Here is a 25,792-nt window from a genome sequence, read left to right as displayed (position 1 = left end):
CTAACATGAGTTAGATATGAACATCACTCATGTGCTATGGTCCACTAGAGGGAATTCTGTAGTCAGAAGAACTTAAGCTACTACAAATCCCATTCTAGAAGATTCACATCACCTATTAGCCTATTAAGTTCTGTAGAAAAGAACCTCTTTTGTTTCACCCATCCTTCTAAGATTAGTTAGCCATGGAAACATTCTCCACCTAACATTTATTACGGAATAGCATTCTTTGAAGCACCGGGGGCAACCGCAGAAGATCTCTAAAGTTGGGGCTTTTCCAACTAAGAAATAAGAGAAAAATCAGCTATCATTTCGTGAGTTTCCAAGTGACAGGTGCTTGACATACATTTTGTCATTTGATTGTTATAATTCCCAACAACCTTATACAGTAGGTAATAGCAAGCCTGTTTCTCACATAAAAAAAAAAAAATACCCTGAAGCTTAGAGAAACCAAAGCGACTTCCCTAAAAATACATGGGTAATAAAAGGCAGAATGAGGATTCAAACTTAGATCCATCTGGCTCTTTCCATGACATAACCAACATATGGTAGATATGACTGCCACCATTGTTTTGTAGACAGACTGAGGGATCCCTGGCCGGAGAATCTGCCTCAGCCTGATTCCACCCTCACTAGAAGAATCGTCTTGAGTGACTCAGTCACCTTTCTGAGCTGGGTTTCCCGATCTGCACAATGGAGAAATAAGAGCCCATATCCAACAGGGAGTTTTAATACCAAATAAGACAAATCAATAATGTGGTGTGTACATAATGTAATGTAAATGTGTATAAAATGATATAAAAGTTCATTATAGCTGCCAAAGATGTAGAGAGATTACTAGTACTACTGCTACTAATAGCTTAGATTCATCAAGCCTTGACTACCTAGCAGGAGGAAGTTAGGCATTTTATACATACTATCTCACATCATCTTTTTAAGGAACTCACCATTTTTATTCACATTTACAAATGAGAAAACTGAAGCCGATCACAAAGCTCATAGGAATAATAGCATCCTCTTATCAAATTGCCATAATTGCTCTTTCGGATAAGTAACGTCCTCAGTTTACTACTGGGGAACCCAAAACTCAGAGAGCTAATAAATAGCAGCAGAAGAGCTCGAATCCACTCTTCAATGCAGACTCATCTTCTTTCCTCTAGACCACAATAAGTTCAACTAAGTGTCGCCGTCCTTTTGGGTTACTATACCACCATACCATAGACTTGGGTCACATAAACAGCAGAAACGGACTTCTCACAGTTCCAGTGCTGGGAAGTCCAAGATCAATAGACTGGCTGACTTGGAGTCTGATGAGAGCCTGCCTCCTGGTTGATAGGCGACAGTCTTGTAGCTCTAACTTCCCATAGCAGAAGGGAGCGAGGTCGCTCTTGGTAGTCTTTTTATGTTTTATTTTTTATTTTTTTTTTAGCAAGAGCCAAATTTGTTGACTTGCAGTTTGCAGCTCAATGAGGAAAAAGTAGATACAGAAGTCTAGAGTTTTTTTTAAATAAAGGCACTAATCCCATTCATGAGGGTTCCTTTTGTATGAACAAATCACCTCCCAATTACCCCACTTCCGAATATTATCTCATTGAGGTTTAGGTTTCAAAATACGAACTTTGGGGGACACAGACATTCAGTCTATGATACCAAACAAGCAAAACAGCTACTCTTTTATTTATTCAGAACCCCCCCCCGCCCCAGCAGTGTTTTGTTATGCTTCATGATGATTTCTCAGTCCCCCTAAGCTTTTTCTTTCCTTTTGCTGTCTACCCCGTAAAAGCCATCCACAGAGGCAGCTTCTTGCTTCATGGTTGTCACAACACTAAAGGTCACGTTGTATTTCACACGGATGGATTGTAGACTGCGCGTCTCACTTTCATTCTCTTATTCACTCAATGAATATCTATTGAGCACCTACTATGTTCCAGGCCCTTTGACACGAACATGACAAACCTCTCACTCTCCTCACACTGGACTTACAACATCTCACCCTTCTCTCAGTATCTGCTATCTGTGTGCTTTTATGTCATGTTCACAAAGGATCTCATTTCCCCTAATGGATTCTGAGTTCCTTGCATGTGGCTTCTTTGGATATCGTTATAATGAGATAACACACGCATGCACGTACACAGGACAATTTTTGAATAAATCAATGAGTGAATAAATGTCTACGTGCCAAAATGAATGAACAAATGGAGTCTGTGCGATTTTTATGAAATTCTAGATTACTAAGACTAATTCATTTTTTTATTTAACTAAAAAGACTGTTTGTTCAGTAATTTTATAATTCAAAGAATATGTTCCAATTATTTTACTACAAATAGGAAAAATTCTTGTAAGAACTCACAAAATCTTAAAAGTCCATATAAGCACCCACAAAATCCTGATCCCATCTCCTCCCTCACTAATTTATTGTTATTTCTGGGCTCTGTTTATGAGGCTTCTCAAATCTATTTCAGTGGGAGGATTAAGCAGTTACCACAAAACTATAAAACAGGGACCCTGATCTCTATCTCCCCAAAAAAGAAACCAAAGAATTAAAAATAAAAAAAAATAATGTTTTTATAACTTACAGAAATTGAGGGCAATACTGGGGCAATATTCCACTGAAAATAAAGGTCAGAATAATGGTATATGGGAGAAAGAAAGCTAAAAGCATAGAATCACAAAATAATTTGAGAGGTCTTAACCTCCCAGCTTTGCACATGACCATGAACATCCGCATCTGTACTCAGACCGGGAAGTAATTTGTCCAAAATCATCTAGTTGGTTAGCTACTGAGTCAGGATGGGAGCATGTGTTTCTAATTTCCACCTTCAAGACTCTTTTATGCAAAAAGTGAGATTTCATGCTATTGACAGTTTACACTGAGAATTCCACCTAAGACCTACCTGGTTAGAGTGTGCATGTGGGAGAAAACGTTTAAGAAGTTTTTCGGTTTTATTTTATTTTTTTAAGATTTTATTTATTTATTTGACAGAGAGAGAGACAGCCAGCAAGAGAGGGAACACAAGCAGGGGGAGCGGGAAAGGAAGAGGCAGGCTCCCAGCAGAGGAGCCTGATGCGGGGCTCGATCCCAGAACACTGGGATCACACCCTGAGCCGAAGGCAGACGCTTAACAACTGCGCCACCCAGGCGCCCCAAGAAGTTTTTTGGTTTTAAAGCCACTGGGTGTTTGTTTGACTACAGCTCTCATTAGGCTTATGTAACTAATATTTGTCAGGGCCGCCTACATGTGTTTGAGATATAAATACTCTTTCCATGAAACTCTCGGCATCTGTCTAATTTTTAGAGTGCAGGAGAGCACAGCAGTATGTATTTATCCAACAACGTCTTCACAATTATAGATCTGGGCTATAGTTTTCAGATCGTTCTCTTCTGTAACAAGCAAAGGCGAAAATGCGGCGTAGGAGCTCAGAGCTGGAAACTTAAGCCTAAAGGGTTAACTGCAATTAGGTGGGATTTTCTCCCTGTATACAAGACTGGTTGGTATAAAGTCGTACATTTTTACGTACAAGCCTGATGTTGCCAGTCTACAATTAAAAAAAAACAAAACTGCAAAGTTTTCTTGGTTGCTGCCATGGCAGACTCTCTCTCTTTGCCCTTCTCCTTTGCCATGTTATTCTAGAACACTTCTAAGTAAAATGCAGGAGAATAGCCAATAGGATGCCTGCTGCTTCTCTGGGATCATGCGTAGCACTTTCTATTTGAAGCTGGTGTTTTAAAATTTCTTTCTAACGATCTTTTATTTTTAAAGATGGCGGGGAGGAGGGGGAGAAGTGGTTAGGGGGAAATTTCCCAAGAAAGCAAAGTAAAAATAAGTAGAATGATGGCTTGCAGCGGGGTGGGGGAACGTGGGGGAAAGCTGTAATATGTGGAGGGGGTATTTTCAACGCAGGAGTAAGAGCCCAACTTCACTTAGTTGGAGGCAGATGAGTACACACCGCTCCTTCAGGATGAGGGAAGGGGGTGTGAGTGGTTGAGGGGTCTCTGAGATGCAATTCGAAGGGCACTGAGCACTGGGGGTGCAAATGCCCCATTGCGATGAATGTCCTCCAACGCCTGCCTAACGGGATGATTAATTCCACATCACACTCAATTTGTGAAAAGAGCTCTCGAAAAAAATTAGGACAGTTTGCTTGTGCAAGCTGTCAAAATGATGAATGAAATAGGTGTGTGCAAATGGGGAGCGGGGATGGCAGGCATAAATATATTGGCTTATACATTTTAGTTCCCCTAATGTCACAGCCATGTAGACAGGGCAGAGAGAACGGCCAACTGAAAGCTTTGGTTCCTTTTCCTAACTGCATATGTAATCTTCAGACTATAATAAGATGGATTATAGAAAAACCGAGATAATCTCATTTCTTCATAAATTGTCTTCCTTCATCACCCCAATAATACATAACCATGATAATGGGTATTTATAGTGTGTCCCATGCAAGATGGCCTTGGGTCCTTAACCTAATATAATAAACAGATAATTCAAATAAAAAGACAGCTCAGGCCAGTGGGAACAAGGCAAAGAGGCCAAGAAAGGCAAAAATCCATACTCTACTTAAATATATTAATAAAACAAAGGAGGGTCTGCTCTCTTTTCTAATGAATGAAAAATGCATTTAATTTAATCTGTTTAGTCTGAGAAATTATTTGCTTTCCCTTTCCCTCACACTGGAGCTCTGGCTACCCCTGGAATTGACCATCTCTGCTAACTACTGATGGTGTGGTAATAAATTGAACTGGGGCATACGAGGCCACAGTGCCCCTCTAGGAGATACCTGTGCCCCCCATCTTTCACTAGACAGCCTCAAAAGACCTCAGTCCCCCAGCAGGCCTCACCATTGCCCTGTGGGGAGGTGACCAGTATTAATAGCTTTAATATTTTGGTTTATTAACCACACAAGCCATAGAAAACTATAATGTCCTTGTCATTAGATTCAAATAAAGATTCAAATAAAATACTTAGATTCAAATAAAATACTAAGTCAAAAGGTCTCCCTTCATTAGCCTTCCTCCCCAAACTAACCACCGCCACCACTTTGCCCTCTAAGGGTTCACCATTAAACAACGGAGCATGTCTCATTCTGTTGCTTCTCCATGTATTTGCACCCATACGCATACACAGGGTGTTATTTTATTTATACATAAATAGAGATGTGGGTAGGGGGAGAGAGAGAGATGCACTTTGTTTTGTTTTCATTGCCCTTTATAATATGGCTTAGAGCACCTTTGCTGTCAATACCTACTGACTTCATTTTATCTACTGTCTTCAGAGTATTCCGAAGTATGGATATCCCCCCACTTGATGTAATGATTTTATTATTAATGAACATTTTGGTTGCCCAAGAAGTCTTATTAACTATAATTAGAACAAACTGAGGCACCAACAAGGTCAGTCCTCCCTCATCGGGCAAAGCAGTAATACAGCCATGAAATAATTAACTTTAAAGGTCTTTTAAAGAAAAAGTCTTAGAGACTAAAAACAACTGACAAAGACTGGTCTCAGTCTTATAATAGATAACCAGAAAAATTATTTTATAATTATATTTCCTTAAAATGGGACATGGAAGCCACATTTAGGAAGTTTCTCAAAAAGAAGGAATAGTTGCTTCAAAATTTGTTTGCTATTGTATTTATCCAGGAAGACCTTTACAACAGCAACAACAAAATAAAAACCAGGACGAAATAGCTACCATTTATTGAGGATAATAAACATTTATTTATGTTTTCTAATCACTCAAAGTCTTTATCTTTTTAGAGAGAAAAATTCTTTTTTTGGAAAATGGTCATGATTCGTTCAGGGGAAAGTCTCCATAACCCTGCTTGTCGAAGTTTCTGTCAGTGCTGTGTTATTTTGTACAGCATGGATATCTTAGCACACAGCATATAGTTCAGGCTGCTATAACAGAAATAGAATAGACTGGGTGCCTTAAACAACAAATGTTTATTTTTCACAGTTCTTGAGTCTGGAAGTCTGAGATCAGGCAGCCAGCATGGTTGGGTTTCGATGAGGCCTCTCTTCCTGGCTTGCAGATGGCCACCTTCCTGCCGTGTCCTTACATCACAGAGATAGAGAGAGCTCTGGTCTCTTTCTCTTCTCAGAAGGACACTAATCCCAGCCTGGAGGCCCCATTCTCATGACCTCATCTAACTCTAACCACCTTTCAAAGGCCCCAGCTCCCAATACCATCATATTGGGTTTCAACATATAAATTTGGAGACAACACAAACTTTCAGTTCATAACTGTGGGGAACAGAGGGCACTGTCCAGAAGGAGGCAAGGTCACAGTGCAACTCCACTGGACTTCTCCTGGGTGGAGGCATTGGGTCAAGGTCAAGGTCAACCTTGGCACCCCATAAAATGCCTCCTGTGGGTTTAGCACACACACAGCGTGGAGCGCACTTTGCTAGTGAAGGGGTTCCTCGGTCAGGACCGCATCTGTACGATCAATGCCGAGGTTCCCAGACTGGTACTAGAGATAAAGTTGGGCTTCACCTCTTCTCAGTGATCACCACCTCTATAATTCACAAGGGCCCAGTGGAACACAGACCCCAAAGTAAGGCAAATTATTCCCTTTGCTGTCTCTAATATAAACACATGGTATTCATTCTGTAAGCTCCTCCAAAGGACAGCGAAGAGAGCGGCAATCACAACGAACAGCTCTGAGCGCTTAATGCCTGTGTCAGACATTGTGCTAGATGCTTCCATGAACCATACCTCTCATCCTCACAATAATCTCACAGGTTGTGGTTCTAGAGGGCTGTTTTGTTGGTTTGTTTATATACGTGGTGATCTAGGTTCAAGTTAAAAAAACTGCCCCCGGTTACCCAGCTTGTAGCTGGGGAAGCTGCGAGTCTAGGACAGGTTAGAGGGCTCAAGAGCTCACAATGTTTAATCACTCTGCCACACGGCATCATAAAATTGTGTTCTTGTGTGCAATCGCCTTCTTTGGAGAGGTTCCGGGCCATAAATAAACAGACATATAAATAAATAATTTTGTCCCCATTCCAGGCTCAGGAAATGGATTTGGGATCTAAAGAAACACATCTTGTACTGGAGGATGTGTCCCCTGCCTGTGTTTGGGGATGCCTATCCAGGCCATGAGACAGGGAGCTTCTGTGGACTCTGCTAGTAAAATAGATGACTAGCTTTTCTTATTCCATTTCTGAAATTGTTTCTCAAAAAGTAGCACAGGTCCATTTCCTTCTGGCCCCTGATCGCCTTGACCTGGGCCACGTGCAAGTCTGCAGAATTCTAGAGCTGTAGGGAGCATGGGGAAGAGGTGGCACGTGCAGAGAACACAGCGCTGCGTGTTGCACACACCCAGGCCCTCCGAGGTGGAGGTGGCTGAGTTTCGCATGGTGGTCCATGCCAGGAAGGATGTGACCTGAGGGCCTGCAACACGCACACGAAACTCCCGAAAGCCATTGTCCACTCCTGCAGTTGTCTCCTAAAACATCTGGGACTCCATTAGCTCTGCAGAAATGTGTGGGATGAGTCCTATTAAAAGCAATAACTTCGTTGCTAGGAAAGTTCAGAACTTTCATCTCTTGACTGAGGATGACTTTCTGTTTAACAAAACTTTTTTTAAAGTAACCTGAAGTATATGGGGCCTCTGATATCAGCTACAGAATTCTGGAAGCCAAGCTTTAAAGACAGGGAACTGATTTCGGGGTTTTTTTTATTTTTGGAGACAGAGGAGGGGTGAGTGTTGGGCAGATCACAGAGGTGTAGCCTGTTGTTTGGGATATTTGTTCTACTGGTGACCAGGTCATTCCTACTGGACGAAATGCGGAAGTGGAACTGCCCTGTCCCTTCACAGTGAGTGTCCCTCACCGTTAGGATGAAAGAGAGTCAACGTAAATAGCCTCTTTCTCTGTTCAAAGTCTCTTTTCTTCTCTTTCTGCCTGAAGCACTTCTGAGCCTATTCAGGGTTCCTTCATTGCCTCTTACACCAAAGCTGTCCAGTGTCACCTGTGAGTCAATTACAGAGGGAAAAACACACAAAGCCATTACAAGGAAGTAAAAAGTATAAAAGGCTTGGCAAGCCCTAAGAAGGCTGACACGCTGCGAAGCCACAAGAAAGCAAGGACAGGCATGATTTCTATTTGAAAGGATAAGGGTCAGTGTGAGCAGGAAGCTAAGATGTGGGCATTTTTCAAGTAAGGATGATTGAGACTGGATTTGAAATTGACAAGTTTTCTAAAAAGTAAGTGGGGTATTGTTCCTATATGAATGTATTTGAAGCCCGTCCCTTAAGGAGTGGAAATAAAAGAAAATAAATCAATGATGTTTGTTCTCATCCAAATGCTACCATCAAGTTCCTAGGTAAACAGCCTACTGAGAGCAGGAAGGAGGGGAGGTGCCTCAGCAGGGATGGTATTAAATTCAGCCAACAGATTTTCTGTTTCCACCGGGAGCAAAGCAAGTCGAAAGGAGGGCTAAGGTTTTCAAAGAATATGGACGCCTGGGTGGCGCAGTCGTTAAGCGTCTGCCTTTGGCTCAGGGCGTGATCCCGGCGTTCTGGGATCGAGCCCCACATCAGTCTCCTCCGCTGGGAGCCTGCTTCTTCCTCTCCCACTCCTCCTGCTTGTGTTCCCTCTCTCACTGGCTGTCTCTCTCTGTCAAATAAATAAATAAAATCTTAAAAAAAAAAAAAAAGGTTTTCAAAGAATAGATTAGCCACGATGCAAAGTGTAAAGCAATAAGATAGCAGTACTCATCATCAACATAGGATATAAAATCAGCCTCCTGGCCTCCATTCTCCCAGGGATCCTTCCTCCCGATCCTTTCTCAGACCCTGTCGCTCCCCTGCTCAACGCCAGGCAATGCCTTCCCACCTCACTCAGAGCAGAAGTCAAGATGGCCCCAAACCCCGCATCTGTACCTCTCAGCCTTCCCATCAGTCCTCATCCCTTACTGCCCTCGCCTCCTGCACAGTTCCAGCCACACAGGCCCCCGGCTCTTCCCCAAAGCTTCCACTCCTTCTGTAGGGCTCCTGCCCCAACCATGATTCCTCTGCCTCCTTTCATCTTTGCTCAAATGTTCCTGTCCCTTGAACTTTTGACTCAGTATTGCAGCCCTTTCCAGCTTGCTTTGCATTTCTCCACAGTATTTATCACTCTCTCATGTACTCTGTTTTACTTATTACCATCTTTCTTTTCCTTCTACATGCAAACTCTAGGAGAACGGCAAATTTTTGCCCCTTCTGTTTACTCTTAAAGTCCTGGAGAGGAGAACAGTCTTGACATAGAGTAAGCGTGGAATATGCATTTGTTGAGTCAACAAATGAGTGGATGAAAACAATCGCTATACTTGTGGGGGTCCATGGGGCGTTCAACAGAAGGAACCATTGGCACAAATTCACAACGGCGAAGAGACAGGCACTCCTTTTGGGGGTTAACACACTTAGAGATTATTATTTGAGCTGGGAATAGTACTGAAAGTGCTTTCTGAGCCATAGCTGTCCAACAAATATTGGGCTCTGATTCTTTTTTTTTTTTCTCCAAATTTTCATTTAAATTCTAGTTAGTTAATGTATAGTGTAACATTGGTTTCAGGAGTAGAATTTAGTGATTCGTCACTTACATATAGCACCCAGTGCTCAACACAGCAAGCGCCCTCCTTAATCCTCGTCACCCATTTAGCCCATCCCCCACCCATCTTCCCTCCAGCTACCCGCAGTTTGTTCTCTATAATCAAGAGTCTCTTATGGTTTGCTTCCCTCTCTCTCTTTTTTTTTTCCCTTTCCCTATGTCCATCTGTTTTGTTAAGAGAAAAGGTCTTATCCTCACTAGCTTTTGCCCTTACTGACTGTTAATATTATAAACTCCTGCACAAACCTGGAGAAAATAGGCAAGATGTTTAGCCTTAAAATACATTCTGTGAATTTTTTTTCCTCATGAACTTATCTGTTAATTAAATCTCATGTATAATTTTCATCATGATTGTGAGCTTGCAGGCTGGCTGGTGGAGAGGGGAGGCAGGAGTATACACCATCTATTGAAGGAGATATTTCCCGGTGGAGGTCAAGGCCAGCCCCCTGGTAGATCTTGTTAAGCAATAGAGAAGTCTCTTTGGAGAAGGGGTGCAGGAAACAGTAGTGAGCAGCAAGGAGTAGGAGTGTGAGAAAAATCAGGAGAATTAATAGATCTTTCTCCTGTGGATTCTTCTAGATACAATTACCTAAAACCCAAAGCACAAAAGCTAAGCCTTTATTTCAGCAAACCCAGACTACTTCGTGTCACATGCCATTTGCTAAACACAGAGAGTTAAAAACAAATGTTCCTAGACATAATTTCATTATAGTAGTTGACACACAACCTTAACCAACACCCACCAGCTTTCTTGGACACTGATATGTGTGGCCGAGGGAAACTTCTGGCCTGTGGGGCTTGATTCTGCAATTGCCATAATCTCCACCCTCCAGAAGTCGGAAGTCGTGAAGGTGAAGTGGATTAGTGCACAAGCCTGTGGGGTCTCTGGAGAAGAGAGTTCAAATCCCAAGCTTAGGTCATGAGTAAAGATGAAGGGGGTTGGTCTAATGGTTTTGTCCCCCTTTGGGAGCCGTGAAAGGCACAGCTAGTTATGATTATTAACCTCGTTCAAAAGAAGCACAGCCAGGAATGTGGTGAATTGATCCTCATCCAGTGAAACTGGCAACAGCCCACAGACTCCTGACTCTGAATTCGCTCTGGACTTTTTCAAACACAATGTGAAATTTTTCAAAAGAAATCACAGTGTGACTGTTCCCTGGCAGAGAGAAGCATGTCATTTTGCAGAAGTGCCCATTTGAGCTCAAATAATTTAATGGAGATAAAGTAGTCTGTGATTATCAGCACATTATGAGAAGAGGGACAGATCCGTTCTCTTGTCTTCTCTCTTGACAGGTGTATTTCTACTGGATTTGCCGGGATCCAAAGGCTTTTGAGTGGTTTGCTGATCTCTTACTCTCGCTGGAAACACTTATGAGTGAGCGAGGGAAAGCTCATTTTCTGAGTTATCATATATTTCTTACTGGCTGGGATGAAAATCAGGTATTGATAAAACTCTTGGAATGATCAGTATTATGTAAGTCATCTAATAATAGAGCAAAGAGCAGAGGAACAGTGTCAATAATGAGCTATATAGTTATCTGATGGCATGAAAGAATTATTTGTATGTTCTTAAAAAGGAAAGAAGAATAAAATAAACCAGGTTAGAAAGAGCTATTCAAGTCATAGCAACAAAAAAATACACAGCTAACTTGGTGAGGAGTAGGAAAGAAAATTGGACAAGAAGTTGGTTCACGGAGGGAAGACAATCTCAGGCATGGAAATCCGAGAAGAATTATGTCATTAAAAGTTGTCATTAAATGTGACATCAAGTGAATATTACTGATGAGCTTGTATTGTCTTGTTCAGCTCCTGATTGGTTCTCATTCCATGCTTTGAGTTATTCAAAGTTAAAAGAAAAAAAACGCCCAAGTGTTTACATTCAACATTTTGTATTGTGAAGTATGTAAACATCTATAGAAAATAATCATTATGAATACATGATTTATCTAGAGATTTCTTTTTCTTAAGACATTCTTAGAAATTGTGTGCACCTATGTTCATTCACCTAAGATCAAGAGGATCTGTCGTGACCCATGTTCTGCAGTATATTGTATCAATGAAATATGAAGGTTCAGTTTACCAAAAATGATGTATATCAAAATATTGCACTGGGGTAGAATTTCAGGGTTGATAATATTGAATGATAACTACTAAGCTTTAAATCTTTTTTAGCTCCTCAAATACGGAAGCTAACAACAAAGTGATCACTAGGTTTATGAAATGTATGTTCTAATCAGCACTTCCGTAGCTGCTCCTGTTGATATTTACTTTAAGGAAAGTATGTTTGAGCCAAGATTTGCATTAATCACTAAATTTACAAATGAATGTGGTCCTGAGAGTGGGTACTCCCGCTCTCCCGCTCGCTCGCTCTCATAAGCGTGCGCACACACGTGCACACACACACACACACACACACGCCCTACAGGACATCGCTGAAATTTGACTCTATGCCTTTGGGTAAGAAATTCAGTAGCTAAATGAATTTTTAGGGTCTTATTTGCAGTCAGCCTTAAATATTCATTCCTTTGGGATAATTTGAAATACAGGTTTCTTGGGAACGAGGCTTAAGACATCTTAATGAATTAAATAGTGTTAATTATGTTTTCCAAACAAACATTTTCCTTATTCAAACGGGATTTTTGACTAATGATCCATTTGATGAAGTACAGATACAGCCTTTGTTTTGTTTTTGGTTTTTTGGTTTTTTGGTTTTTTTTTTTTTTGCTTTTGAGGACTGCTTGGTCTTCAGTTTCTCAAGTGAATGGATTTCGAGTGTCCATCTTGGACTTCCCAGTCATTTGGGAGTTTTGAGACTGAGGCCCTGTTTGATTTGGTGACAATACATCCTATCTCTGCCCCTTCTCAAAGTATGCTTTAAGATATACGTTTTTCTGAATACAAATTAAAATTGACGTGTTCTTAAATTTTTGTCGTGACACGTTGAAACTCTTCAGATGCTCGAATTCCAGGAAAAAATAATTGGTGCATTCTGTCAGTGAGGAATCAAAAGGCTGTTTTAGACATGGCCAATTGTGAAACTGCATTCAACAACCTCAAAGTGGCAGAATGACAAGAACAGAAGGGACAGATGGAAAAGGTATTATGAAGGGCAAATCAACAGGGTTTGGAGATTAATTGAACACTGGGCTGAGAAATATGGAACAAATATAATTCCAAATGGTTGAACATTACTGATTGGTAGCTCGACAGTACCACTAACACAAGTAGAAAAGGGCTTTTTTTTTTTTTCTATTAAATAACACCCAGACTTCTCCACAAGGACTTTAGGGCCCTTCCTTACCTGATGGCAACCAACTCATTCTATTGCATTCCCATCATGCCCTGGCATATCTCCATGTCTTCCCTCTCTGTTCCCTCTCCTTGACAGCCACTTAATGTCCTCTGTCCTCTCCACTGCCTAGACATGGAATGGTTCTTTGAAGCCCTGGCCATCCCCAGTTCTCTTAGCCAAAATACTTGGGGCTTCAGCAGGGTAATTTGTCTCGTTCTCCAACAGCGCTTTGTTTCTGTCTCTAGTAAAGAAGGATCCTGGTCTGACTTATGTCATCGACATTGTGCACATGGGCTTCCCCTCCCTTTGATGACCAGTTCCTCACAAAACAACGGCCTTCTCTCTTTCTTTTTGTACTGCGCTCGTAGTACTCTGCCTGCCTATAGGAATCGCTCAACAGTTGTACGTGCAAAGAAACCAAAGTCGCACATTATTTGAAGATTCACTTTGAGCTATGATGATCAATTTGAAGAAACAGAAAAAAATTTACATAAAAATATGCTTGGGGAGTTCGACCCAGGACTCTGCTTTGGCGGGAAGATGAGGGCGTGGGGGAGAAAGCTGGTAGTCATCCTTGTAGACGACGCTCATTGGGACCATGAAAATGAAAGTTCTTTGGGGAGTAGGGGTCCAAACGGGACTGGAGACTGGGAAGGCAGCTGTGTTGTGAGATAGGAAAAGATCATAAGAAAACAAATCTAACGTTTCATCCTTGAATGAAAAGAAGAGTCAGAGAGAAGTAGAAGAAATAGGATTTTATAAGGCATATAGAATCAAGGAGAAGCAGCGTTCAGCCATGTGGTTGGCAGAGAAGCCAAGGAGAATAGGCCCGAGCTGGTCCTTCGAGTTGGCACTTAGTCAAAAGTAAATTGGCTGCCTCTGCCTTCTTTGCCCGCAGCTGAAACCAGCTGCCTATATGGCTAGTCAATCCTACTGTTAGGCAAGGGGGCTGCGGGGCTGCCATGGTGCTGTTCTAATCTGGAGGCTGACCTTGACTTCCAGTTCTGATAACAGGGCTTCTGCCACTTTTCAAGGCTCAATCCTCAACTCCCACCTCAGTTCCTGTTCCTGAGCTCTTGTGTCTTACTTCATGCTTCCCTCTCCGTCTTGATAAACCTGCCCAAGAAGAGGATCCTGCCGTCCTCTCACCATTGCTCCTTCTCTGGAGTCCCCGATTCCCAAACTCCATTCCCATAGGATCCCTGCCACCTGGGGTCAGACCTGCCTGCTAGCAACTTCCTGCAGCCCGGGCTTCTGCGATTCCACCACTATTCTTGCCATCACCGACTGGTCTGTGGGGGCCTTACCTGGGGTAAGGGTTGCCCCAGCAGGGTTGTTAGCCACACTGGTCAGGAGCAGGCTAAGTCAGAGGACATGAACAAATGGAGCACCGAAGGGTGTGAAACACATGAACCCGAGAGCTGTATGGGTGCCTAAGGGGTGAGCACAGAAGACACAAATCCCAGGGGGTAAGAAGGAAGTAGCTACCAAGATTCAGCAACTTAAAACACCATCCGTAGACAGTGCTATGCCCCAGGCTCTTATTTATCGACCACTGCTTACCTGAAGCCTGGGGTGCTTTCAGATAATTTGAAGACAAATGGCTGGGCACGGAGCTCCAGCCCTGCCCCTCCCTGTGCTTGGTCACGAGAGTCTGTCTGCCAGACTCCGCCTCCTCCCAGCACTAGAACCTGGACAGTGCACTTCAAACTGTTCCGACCCAGTGGGCAGATCTGATTGTGAGATCCAGCTGCTTCCTGAACGTTTCCTATCATTTTAATCTGTCAGTGCCCTTCTCAAATCCCTAAGGTTTAATATTAAGTGAATGGGGACAGAAGCAGAGATTAATTTCTGAGAAGTTTGGCAGGAAAATAGAAGTAGCTTAATGCTTGCTTTCCCTTAACCATATTTACTGTACTACTCTCACCCTAGTCAAGAAAAATCCTCCCAGGTTCACGTTACAGTAGCTCACCCAGGGATACATCAAACCCTTTGTTTCACTAGTGCCCGAGGTGGAACACAGAGATAAATGAGATGGATGTCTATCCCAAAATGCAAAATCAGTGATTTCTGATACTAATGATAAACATCTCTAGCCACATAAAGAAATTTTTAGAAGTAGTCAATCTACAAATGAACATAATTACTTGATCTTTAATTTAGAAGCAGGTTTCTATTTTTTTTTTCTAAATGTCACCGGATGCCACAATTTTTATTTTAGGCCGTTCACATTGCTTTACATTGGGATGAAAGCACTGACGTGATCACGGGGTTAAAGCAGAAAACGTTCTACGGAAGACCTAACTGGAGCAATGAGTTCCGGCAGATGGCCTACGCGCACCCCAGGTAAGGCGCTCTCTGTCCTCTACCTGTGGGATCCTCCCTGGAGCCTGCCGCGGAGATGGAAAAGTCTAGAGCACGAACTGCTCAATGTGTAGTAGTGGGTACCTTGTGTAGAGAGAAAATATCGACCTTAGAAAGGGTGGTCATGGGGTTTTCCAGAAACCACAGACCTCCGCTTGACTGGCTTTCAACATCTAAAAATTAGCAGTTGCACTGAAATGATTCACACTTCAATCAAAGATGGTATTTTTTTTTTAAGATGGTATTTCTTAAACTGTCTAGGTCTTGAAGAAATGTTCAGTGAACACAGCTGATCTCAACTTACCCAACTGGAGAATTCACTTATGTCCAACTGTGAATTATATCTAGCATGTTCAGCAAAGCAGATAAAAAGTTATTATAAGACCAAGCAGAGATTTAACGTGGTGGTTAAAGACCCAGGTTCTGGAGCCTGAGTGCTTGGGTGTAAATCCTGGCTCCACCATAACCACGAGCTTACTTTGGACAGGTTATTATTCTGCCACTGTCTTCGTCTCCTTCTCTGTAAGCTGCACTTAATAATAGTGCCTCCCTCCCAGGCTTCTGTGAGGATTAACTGTGTGAATACATAGAAAGTGCTTAAAACAGTGCTTTGAATTCAATAAATGTTAGCTGCTATCATTATTATGATTATCTCATCACATTACTGTATTATTATCATTATATATAAAACCTCAATGTAGAGGAGGAAGAGCATTTGCTCTGGGACCACAGGACATGAGTGAAGACTGTGCTTTCTAATTCTTGAAGTTACTGGCTATGTGACCTTAGACAAGGTAGCTTGTTCGAGCTTTTGGGCCCCACTGTAGAAATATGAATGACACCATGTGGCCATAGTGTTGTTTTCATAGTTCAAAAAATACATAGCTTGGTAAAGTGCAAAGCACTAATGCAAATATTTATCATTGTTATTCCGTGTCCCTTAACTCAGTCTCTGCTTTGAATCCCCATTATCTATTGTTCTTGAAAGTAAGTATGTCCTAATATTGTCCTTGTTTAAATAATAGTTTACATATTTGAAGAAAGGCCAAGGAAGTGAGGAAGCATGCCACATAGATAACTGGGAAAGAGCAGAAGGACAGCATGTGCCAAGATCCTGAGGCAGCAGACACTGTTCCTGGTATGATCCAGGAGGCCAGTGAGATTGGAACAGAGTGGGTAAGAGGAAGAGGGGCAGAAGGCATATAAGAGAGGTAACTGGGGGACTATCACAGACCATTATAAGGCTTTGGATTTTATTTTGAGAGAGGAAGCCACTCAAACTCAAAGGCTTGAGCAGAAGAGTGACATGATCTGTCTTACGTTTAATGAGATCACCTCTGGCTGTTGTGAGAGAATAAATAAGTGTCCTAGAGCAGAAGTGGAAAGGCGGGGAGGAGGTAAACAGTGGTGGTGGTTCGGATTAGGAGCAGGGCACATGCTGAGAGGCACGTTGGATGCCGGTATTTTGTGAAGTTAGAACTGACATGGCTGGTTGATGGATTAGATGGAAGACTGGCATGACCCCAGCTAGAATGGACTTACACTTACTAATTTGGGGATGACTAAGAGGAGCAGGTTTGCAGGCACAGGATATCAAGAGGTCGGTTTTTTGACATGTTTGGTTTGAGATGCCTGTTATACATCCAAGTGGAGATGTCAAGCAGGCAGGTATCGGAGTCAGGAGTCAGAGGTGTTCAGGCTGGAGACGTACACGCGGGAGATGTTAGATGTGAACCGTATTAGAACCAGGAAACGATGAGATATAGACAAAGAAGCAAATTCAAATGCACAGGAGTTCAAAGAACTACCATATGCGGAGGAGAGGACAACATATTCTCTGTTTGTAGGTCACAGAGTTTACTATAAATTACTCGTAGATATCAGATTAATCATGTCATTTACATCTTCTCCACCCTGACCTTTCTTCTGTCCACCTTATCAGTATTGAACCATTAAGAGTAAATTAAAATCTTCTAGGGTCTTTCTGACTAAGTCCCTGTTTCCATCTCTCCCGGAAGTTCTGGCGCTGCTGCTTTGTGGTCTCTCATCCGGGTCATTGCATCCTGAAACCTCCCATAATCCCCTCGATGTTTTCTGCTCTAAGGAATACTCTTCTGATGAATATTATTCATCTTTTGGTCAGTTTGGCTGCTCTTTTTTACATTTTTCTAATATTCTTTTTGTGCCAGAACTAGTCCATTTTCTTTTTTATTAATCATCACTAAATTTTTGAGAGGTCCCTGAAGCAGCTGTTTGAAGGAGGTATGGTGAGGGGGGGGAGAGTGACCAGGTCCAATGTTCATAACCTATCCAGGTCCAGCCCTGTAAGACCCCCAGCCAACCCTGTATATCCTGCCCAAGAAACGCCAGACCCAAACCAAGAGCATTCACTGCAGCGGCTCTGGCTTCCTGAGCACACCAGGCCTGCATCAGCCCAGGAATGAGTCCGTTAGAAGTAGTGGGGACCTTCTCCTGACCTTGAATTGTCCTGAGAATAAAAGATTGCAAACACGAGAGGCCACGAAAAGCTTAACCTTGAACTTCAGGGTTAAGGGAGGGAGGGAGTAGACCAACTGCTCAGTTGCTTCCATCCTCAGATGACCTATGAGAGCTGGACAAGCCCATGGCCAGTGGCTTTGGGACTCTCCAGGCACCACTTCTGAAACCCAGTGGCTCTACTTTGTTTCTTGCCTTGACTCTTGCTGACACTTGGCCTAAAATCTAGGTCCAGTGTCCCATCTTCTCTCTAAATGTGGTGTTTTGAACGCATCCCAGATTCCAGAGCCTCAGAATCTGGGTCCCTTGTGCTGCCTGTTCAACGTCCCATCCTAACTCCTAGACCCTTAGCCTCCTCTGAGCCCTGAAGCCACCACCCTTCATCTCATACCCATCAGATACTTGTCCAGGGGCAGAGACTGGATCATTTTATCTGTGAGTTCCTTGAAAAGATGGTAGCTGGAACACTAACAAAATGTTACAAGCTCATGTATTACAACCACGACCCAGATTTTTTTGTTGTTGGTATTTTCTCCTTTTGGAAAAATGCATCTACTCATCTGATAAATGTTTTACACTTAGTTTTCAATTATAGGATGAACGTTCCCACTTGTAGGCTTTTGACAGGGACACATACATCTTTACTTTGAGTTCTTATAGATAGGACCTCTCTTCGTTAGGTTGCCCCTTACTGATGAGTCACGTTGTATTTGTTTATTTCTGTTACACGTGAAGTTTGCAGCCCAGTGGGGAAGGCCTTTCAAACCAAACCATGTAGTTATCCTTCCCTCAGAAAGGTGTGAGCCAGAAACAGCACCAGGAGACCCAAGAACAGAACAGAGTTTGCACGCACGCTGCCCGGACGATTATGTCGGGTAGTGGCTGGGAAGCGTGTCGTCCAAGCATGCCGGGACTGAGGAATAGGAAACAGTTTGAAGGCAGGAAAACCACATAGTTGTCACTTTTCTTGTTGCCCTTGTGAAGAGTGTGTTCATTCCTTTTCAGAAACTGTAATCAAAGTTTAGTATGTAAATGTACTTAAGATCCAATTGAGCTTTTCAGCACATTAGCTGATGGATAACTTCATCTCCCCTGGAGTAAAAGAGGCCCCCTAAGCCTGTCACCAAATCAAGCCTCTACCGCAAACTTCCTAGCCCCCAAATTTTAAAAACAGCCTCAGACACTGGAACACAACTTGTTATACAGCTCCAGCTATCGATGTAATTAATGTAAGACACATGTTGGCAAAGATTAATGATCATTTCTTCCCTGGAATGCCAGAGCGTCGGTAAGACAAGTCACCAGTAGAGAGCTCAGCACCCCCCTTCCAAAAGACTTTTAAAATGACCTCCTTAAAATAATTTTGTTTTCTGCTGTGTAAAAGAAGATTTATGTTTAATGAAGCTTTTAATGAAGAAATCTCAGAAAGAGAATGCCAATAAAATCTAATTTTTAAACAAGAAAATCTAATTTTGAGAAGTATTTCAATATCCTGGCCTTTGTCCAGATATAAATGAAACACACAATCCAATTATTGTTCCGCACAAAGGACAAAGTAACATTAATTTTCCTCAAGATGGTTATTAAAGAGATAAACAGTATGTTTTTCCTTGATTATGTCAAGGATATGTTTGTTCCCAAGCCTACTTGGCTACTCTTACAAGACAGGTCTTTCCTGTCATTAGCTCATATCTTTTGGCAAGGATGGGTCAGAAAGAATTGGTGGATTTGTTAGTGGCCTCAGAAAAGGTTCTTTGTTCTTGAGGGCCTTTGAAGTAGGCTCTCAACCATTTCTATTCATCAGCACGAAGCCCAGGATTCTTAGGGCTTACTCTTTTAAAAACATTTACCTGTTCACTCAAAGCTGGAGTTTGTTCTTGTTCTAAGAAGAAGGAGTTAAATCAAAAGAATAAAGGGAAGAGGGGCAAAAATATTTTTTTTACAGAACATGAAAAACAGCACCAAAAATAAAGCTCGAAGGGAAGCAGATCAAAGAGAATAGTGCAAGCTCCAAAGGAACCAGAAAATTGCAAAAATAATAGTAATAGAGAAACAAATTGATGGGCATCAAAATGAATGAAAATAAGGAAAGGGGAGGAAAAAATTAAAAAGAGATCAAAGACTGAAAGTAGAAAAATGGTAAAGTGTACTCCATTGTTTTTATTTGCAATTAATTTTTGTAATTTTATCAGCTGTATTACAAAACACAAGTCTGGTTTTAAAAGAAGATCACCGGGGCGCCTGGGTGGCGCCGTCGTTAAGCGTCTGCCTTCGGCTCAGGGCGTGATCCCAGCGTTCTGGGATCGAGCCCCACGTCAGGCTCCTTCCTAGGAGCCTGCTTCTTCCTCTCCCACTCCCCCTGCTTGTGTTCCCTCTCTCGCTGGCTGTCTCTGCCAAATAAATAAAATCTTAAAAAAAAAAAAAAAAAGATCACCAACTAGTAAGTGGATATAGAACGTAAGCCTTTGATTGGCCCAAACTTGCAAGCATTTGACATTCACTGTACATGGCTTGCATTGGACAAGACCAGAAATGTAGTTCAAACACAGAACAATGAAAACCATTCTCCTGACTAAATTACGGTAGGTTAATTAATACAGGCATCGAGAGTCACGTCTTCCTAATCTATAGAAATGTGTATGTTTCACAAATATGGAAGCTGTATTTCATTTTTTGTAAATGGTCTCGACCTGTTCCCAAGCTTTCACAAAATATTCAGAAAATCAAGGAATCATTTCCAAAAAGGTACACAGAATGAAAACATATGTATCTTTGTCACATCCAGCTACTTTTTGGATACACACACATTGTGCATATACTCAACCGTCTGGATCTGTGGATCGGTTGTTTTTTAATTAATTGAAGAAATGATTTTCCATAGGAAAGTCTTTGATCTTACATTTCACCGAGTATTTCTCGTTCGCCATTTTTGACTTATCTGCTAATAACTTCCCGTGCCATGTAGGTGTAAAACTTCATGTAATTAACGACCATAAAAACTTTGAAGATGTGGCCATTTCTCCAAAACTTGAGTAGAAGTGTTTCTCTTTTCTTGAAGGAACAAATAAAGACTCTTCAGAAGAGTACTACCGTTTGATAGAACTATTCAATCCAACCCAACGACGGAGAAAGGTGCCGACTTACCATATGATTGGGAACTTCTAACCCATATTGCAGGAATGTATTTTAGACCACCCATTGTTTTCAGAAATGTAAAAATACCTTTATACTAAATCGAGTAAATGTGTCCATCTGGAACCACATTTGCTTGTGTGCACACTCTCCAGTTCTCATTTGTACATGCATATGTGCAAAATGTTTTTAAATGATATTTTTGAGAAATTCACATTCTGATGATAGCATACAGGACCCTCTATCTAATAGGATATTCTTAACATTGTTATATGACTAAAATGTTCGGAATACCAAAAGAAATAGATCTAAGTGGAAATCCCACACATGATATATGAGAGCTTTATGAGAAAAATAAAGCCACCATTAACTTATGACTGGGATATTGTTACTGTGTTTCAATAGTTCCTTTCCACCAGAGGATATCCAGTGTCCAGTTAGAGTCAGGTGAAGATTCAGTGAAAATTACTGGCCTTACTCTATTTGTGGTAGTGAAGATTAGGGAGGTTGGGTGAGCACAAGTAGATTTGTCATTATTCTGCTAAGTGTCTTTGATGGTTTTACCTAGAAAATCTTTAGATATGGGAACCATATTAGCATGTTTCTGTATGAAGGTGTATACATTTCTGTGTTTTATCAGAGAGGGGACGGAGAGAGGATGGGAAGAAAAATGGCTCTACCATTCCTTGGCATCCAATGCTACGAGTCTTTTATTTCTCTCTTATTTCATTTTCTATTTGACCATGACCATCCTCAAAGGCAGCAACTTTTGTCTGTGCTCCACGGAGCTGAGCACAGTGGCCACCATCAATAAGTGAAGGGACCGTGAGAAGGATGTGGTAGCTGGGACCAGATTCCTAATTCTTCCCAAAGAAAATGGAGATGGTGGGAATAGCAAGTTAATTCTCAGTGGTGAGCAAGCACTGTTAGGGACGTTTGTAGCTCCTAATGAACCACTGAGTAATTAGGATGCAGAGAAAAGTCACAGAGCAGACTGCTACAAATCAACAGAGAGATGGGTTTAAAAAAAAAAAAAAAAGCTGGCCAACACAATTATCATCTGTGGTTGTGAAAAGAAGGTGTTGTACAAAATATAATTATATGATGAATCATTTGGAGGAATTTCTAATGAAAAACATTCACTAGGAAAGATTAACCAGAAGTTGTGTCCATTGTCTGATACCAAGTTTGTAGCCCTCCTTGTCTTCTTTCTAAGCCTTCATAAATCCATGGGAAGCTTCTGTTTAACGATTTTATTTGCAGAACACACTCAGGGTATAAAGTAATTTGATTTTTTTTTTAAATGGGGTTTAGGGTCTGCCCCTACAGGGTTATAACTTACCAAGCATAAAAGCCAACACATAAAAACAAACGTACAATTTAAAGAGAGAAGGGCTCAAGGCAGCAGAACCTGGGAATCCAGCAAGATGGTGGGATTACTCCCGGGCACACCCACTCTCCCATATATCTGCTGAGCGGAAATCTCCTGGTGGGTGACATTTTGGATGCCTTTCATGCATGGCATTGCTGAACTGTTTTGAAAAATGCATCAAACCCCACAGAAAAGAGCACAATAGTTATTTAGCAAATAAGAGGGGGAATGGGAGGATTCTCTTTATTGTTTATCAGAGCTAAAAATAATACTGCTAATGTTAAAACCATCTCTGCGGCTCGTGTAAAATTTGTCCTTTTCTCGTCAAAGTCAGCAGCCCAGACTGATCGATGCCGCTAATGTCGTCCTGATCCAAGTCCTCATTCATGTGTAAGCTCTGCAGCTTGCAGGCTGTAAACTGAAGAATAATGCCTCGCGCTTTTATACTTCTCTTACAGGGAATCTTGTTTTTAATTCTAAGCAATCGTGGGTAATTAAACTTTATAGGAGAATTCTTTTCTCTACCAACCCTATTAGGGTTCTGTTGTACTTGTCCATTGCCTCATAAAAGAAAGAAAAAAAAAATGCAGCCGCATCTGTGCCTTCCCCATTTGTGCAGACTCTCAGCTCTGTGAGTCACACAGTGTGCATTCGTGACGAGAAGTCTCCACACTTGAATCCTCAAACACCGAGGAGGGTAAGCGAGGCAAGCGATAGATGGGCGGCCCTGTGCGGGGCCGGGAAGGCGCAGAGTGCTAGTGAAAGTAGATGATGAATGGCCTTTGTGAGGCCTTTTGGCAACTGCATAATCACGACAGTTCCATGAATACAGGCAAGTGTGTACTTCGTTGTGCAGTGTAACAGCCACAACTTCAAAAGAGGGAGGGTTGCTGTGAACGGCTGGGGACACCAGTGGTTCACCTGGCCGCTAGCAGTCAGAACCCTTTGAAATGGAGTCTTAAAGGCAGAACATCAGAGAGTATCCTCAGGACCTGCAAACAGTCACGATGACTGCAAACGAAAGGGCAACTCCAGCCTGTTGGGAATGGGCCAGTGGGCAATCGCTTTGGTGACACCTGCGCGAATGGAAAAATACCACCACCCATAACGGCGTCTTTGAACACGGATGCAGGGATACCTCTGGGCATCAGACACAAAGCCGAGCTGTGACTCTTCGCTGGGAAGGGTTTTGCCTGACCCATCTATCATTCAAAATGTTTCACTCCAGAATTCAAACAAGCCAGTGCAGGAGTGCTGATCCAGGAGGACTGTAATCATCGTCGGGGTAACAGCCCCTGTCACATCTTCTGTTCAGCTCCGTGGAGCAGACCGACATCCTGGAGGTCAGAGTGTAGGCTGTGACTGGAGCTCGCCATGTGCCAAGCATGGGACGGAAGGCTGTACCTGCAACGTCATGCCGAATCCTCTCAGAGGTTCTAGGAGCTAGGTCCTATAATGCCCCCCATTTCATAGATAAGGAAACGAGGGGCTTTGAGGACATAATAAACCACATCCCCTCAACAGCAAAGTGGGAGAACCAACAGCATTCTTAATCGGTGACTTCTATTTCCATAAACATCTTAAAGTTGTTTCCTTAAGTCATAAAATCCTATTTTTCAGTGGAAAATACTTTCTAAAGAGGCACTTTCTCAAATTTCACCATGGGAATAATATCTTCAAAAATAGAACCTATATATTTTAAACATATTGTCATTTACGAATGAGTCCACTTGATAAGTTCCTTTGAAGCTAGAGTTTGAAATATAATTGAACCATCAATTTCTACCATGCTTATTATGGTCCTAGAACACATAATTAAAATGTGGACTGGATACATGGCTGAGAACCATGTTAACATATAAGCTAAGAAGAACGAGGCTATAAAGGACCTTCCCAACCACAGCCAGCTATCAAGGAGCAGAGGTGCTGGGCGGGCCAGTCCTAGAGTCCCAGGAATTTCTCCAAGACAATGTTTCTCAAAGTGTGGCTCACAGGACCATGTGCTTCCATATGATTTGAGGGCCTTGCTAAAAATGCATTCCTTAGATTCAAGCCTGGGAATCTATGTTTTAACAATCTGCCTAGGTGATTTTATGCACAGCAAAGTAGGAGAGCTTGTGCTCTAGACTAGACTAACTAATTCAACTGGTGCCAGAGACTGGAAGAATGCGATAAGGAGTAGAACGGTGCAAGACAAGGGAAGCATCGTCCGTAAGTCCCTGTAGAGACTGGCTGTGCCTGACTTCCAGGGACAACCTGAATCCTTGCACCAGTGCGTCCTTTATAGATATGCAGAGCTGGCAGCTGTGGTCCCAAGGTATCTGAGCAGCCCGGGGACCGTCACTATATGCAACAATACCTCTTCCACACAGTTTTCTGAAATGCCCTGACTAGAGATGACAGCTTTTGGGTGACTCCACTTTCAGCAATGTCTTTTTCCTTTGCAATTCTTCTTTTTGGCCTTCTTTGAAAACCAAAGGCATTCCAACAGGGAAAAATAAACTAAGCTGCTATCACTTTAGTATAAATTTTATTATCTATAAAAAGGCAGGGCTGAACAAGTATTAATAATAACTAACACTTTTTAAACCTTTTTGAATGCATGAGCTCATTTTGTTCTCAATGAAACATATAATGTAGTCATTAGTCTCTCTGTTTTGCACATGCCAAGACTGAGATCTTGCCCAAGATCATGCAGATCGTAATCAATGGAACCATTTATTCATTCGTTCAACAAATGTGTGTTTTTTACTGTGTGCCAAGCACTATTCCGGGCTCTGGGATGACAGTGATGAGTAGAGCAGAGCAGGAAACTCACATTCTAGTCACCAATCCACGAGGACATGAATCAGGGTCACCTGACCAGAAATCCAAGGCTATCAGCTCTGTCACTGAAACTCCCTCCCCTGTCATCGCGGCCCTGCTACCCACAGTCTCCAGGGCTCCACCTGCCCGTGTGTTTCAGGGTCTAACAAGAGTCTGGGAACCGGTGTGGGAGCACGGCACTGAGAGTAGGAGAGAGAACCTAAGAAAAAGGAAGTGAGTGGAGAAAAATAAATAAAGTCACAACCCCCACGGCTTCACTAACTTTATAACTCCGTCTTGGTTTCTGGCTAGCCTTGCTCCTGCATCACGTGTTCTTTCCTTGTCTTATCCTACCGCAGCAGCGGCATTGGCGTGTTCTTCTGTGGACCCAAAGCTCTCTCAAAGACGCTTCAAAGGATGTGCTGCTTATATTCCTCAGCCGATCCCAAGGGCGTCCATTTTTACTACAACAAAGAAAGCTTCTAGACCTTGGAGGAAAAAAGTCCATGTGTTATGTAAGTGGCTACAATCATGTAGGTCAGCCATCAGGAAATGTTTCCTATAAAGGGCCATATAATAATTATTTTAGGTTCTAGGGACCATAGGATCTCAGTCACAACAACTCGACTCTACCGTTTCAATGCACCAAAGTAGCCACAAACAGTAAATACATCAAGGTATGGGCATGGCTGTGTGCCAATAAAACTTTATTTATGGACATTGAAATCATACT

At 42.1% G+C, this 25,792-nt stretch overlaps 1 protein-coding gene across 1 annotated transcript in view; it reads left to right on the top strand.

Moving 5' to 3' along the window:
• Positions 1 to 25,545, top strand: part of NOX3 (NADPH oxidase 3) — a 56,263-nt gene extending 30,718 nt beyond the window's left edge. Inside the window, exons 11-13 of the mRNA XM_008688526.1 lie at positions 10,892 to 11,038; positions 15,112 to 15,236; positions 25,419 to 25,545. Coding sequence (XP_008686748.1) covers positions 10,892 to 11,038; positions 15,112 to 15,236; positions 25,419 to 25,545 — 399 coding nt within the window. The remainder of the gene's footprint in view (positions 1 to 10,891; positions 11,039 to 15,111; positions 15,237 to 25,418) is intronic.
• The last annotated feature ends 247 nt before the right edge of the window (positions 25,546 to 25,792 follow it).

The sequence above is a fragment of the Ursus maritimus genome, unplaced genomic scaffold (assembly GCF_017311325.1).
Source record: "Ursus maritimus isolate PB19 unplaced genomic scaffold, ASM1731132v1 scaffold_13, whole genome shotgun sequence".
Classification (NCBI taxonomy): domain Eukaryota; kingdom Metazoa; phylum Chordata; class Mammalia; order Carnivora; family Ursidae; genus Ursus; species Ursus maritimus.
Note: the sequence above shows the minus strand (reverse complement) of the source record. Positions and strands in the feature narration are given on the sequence as shown.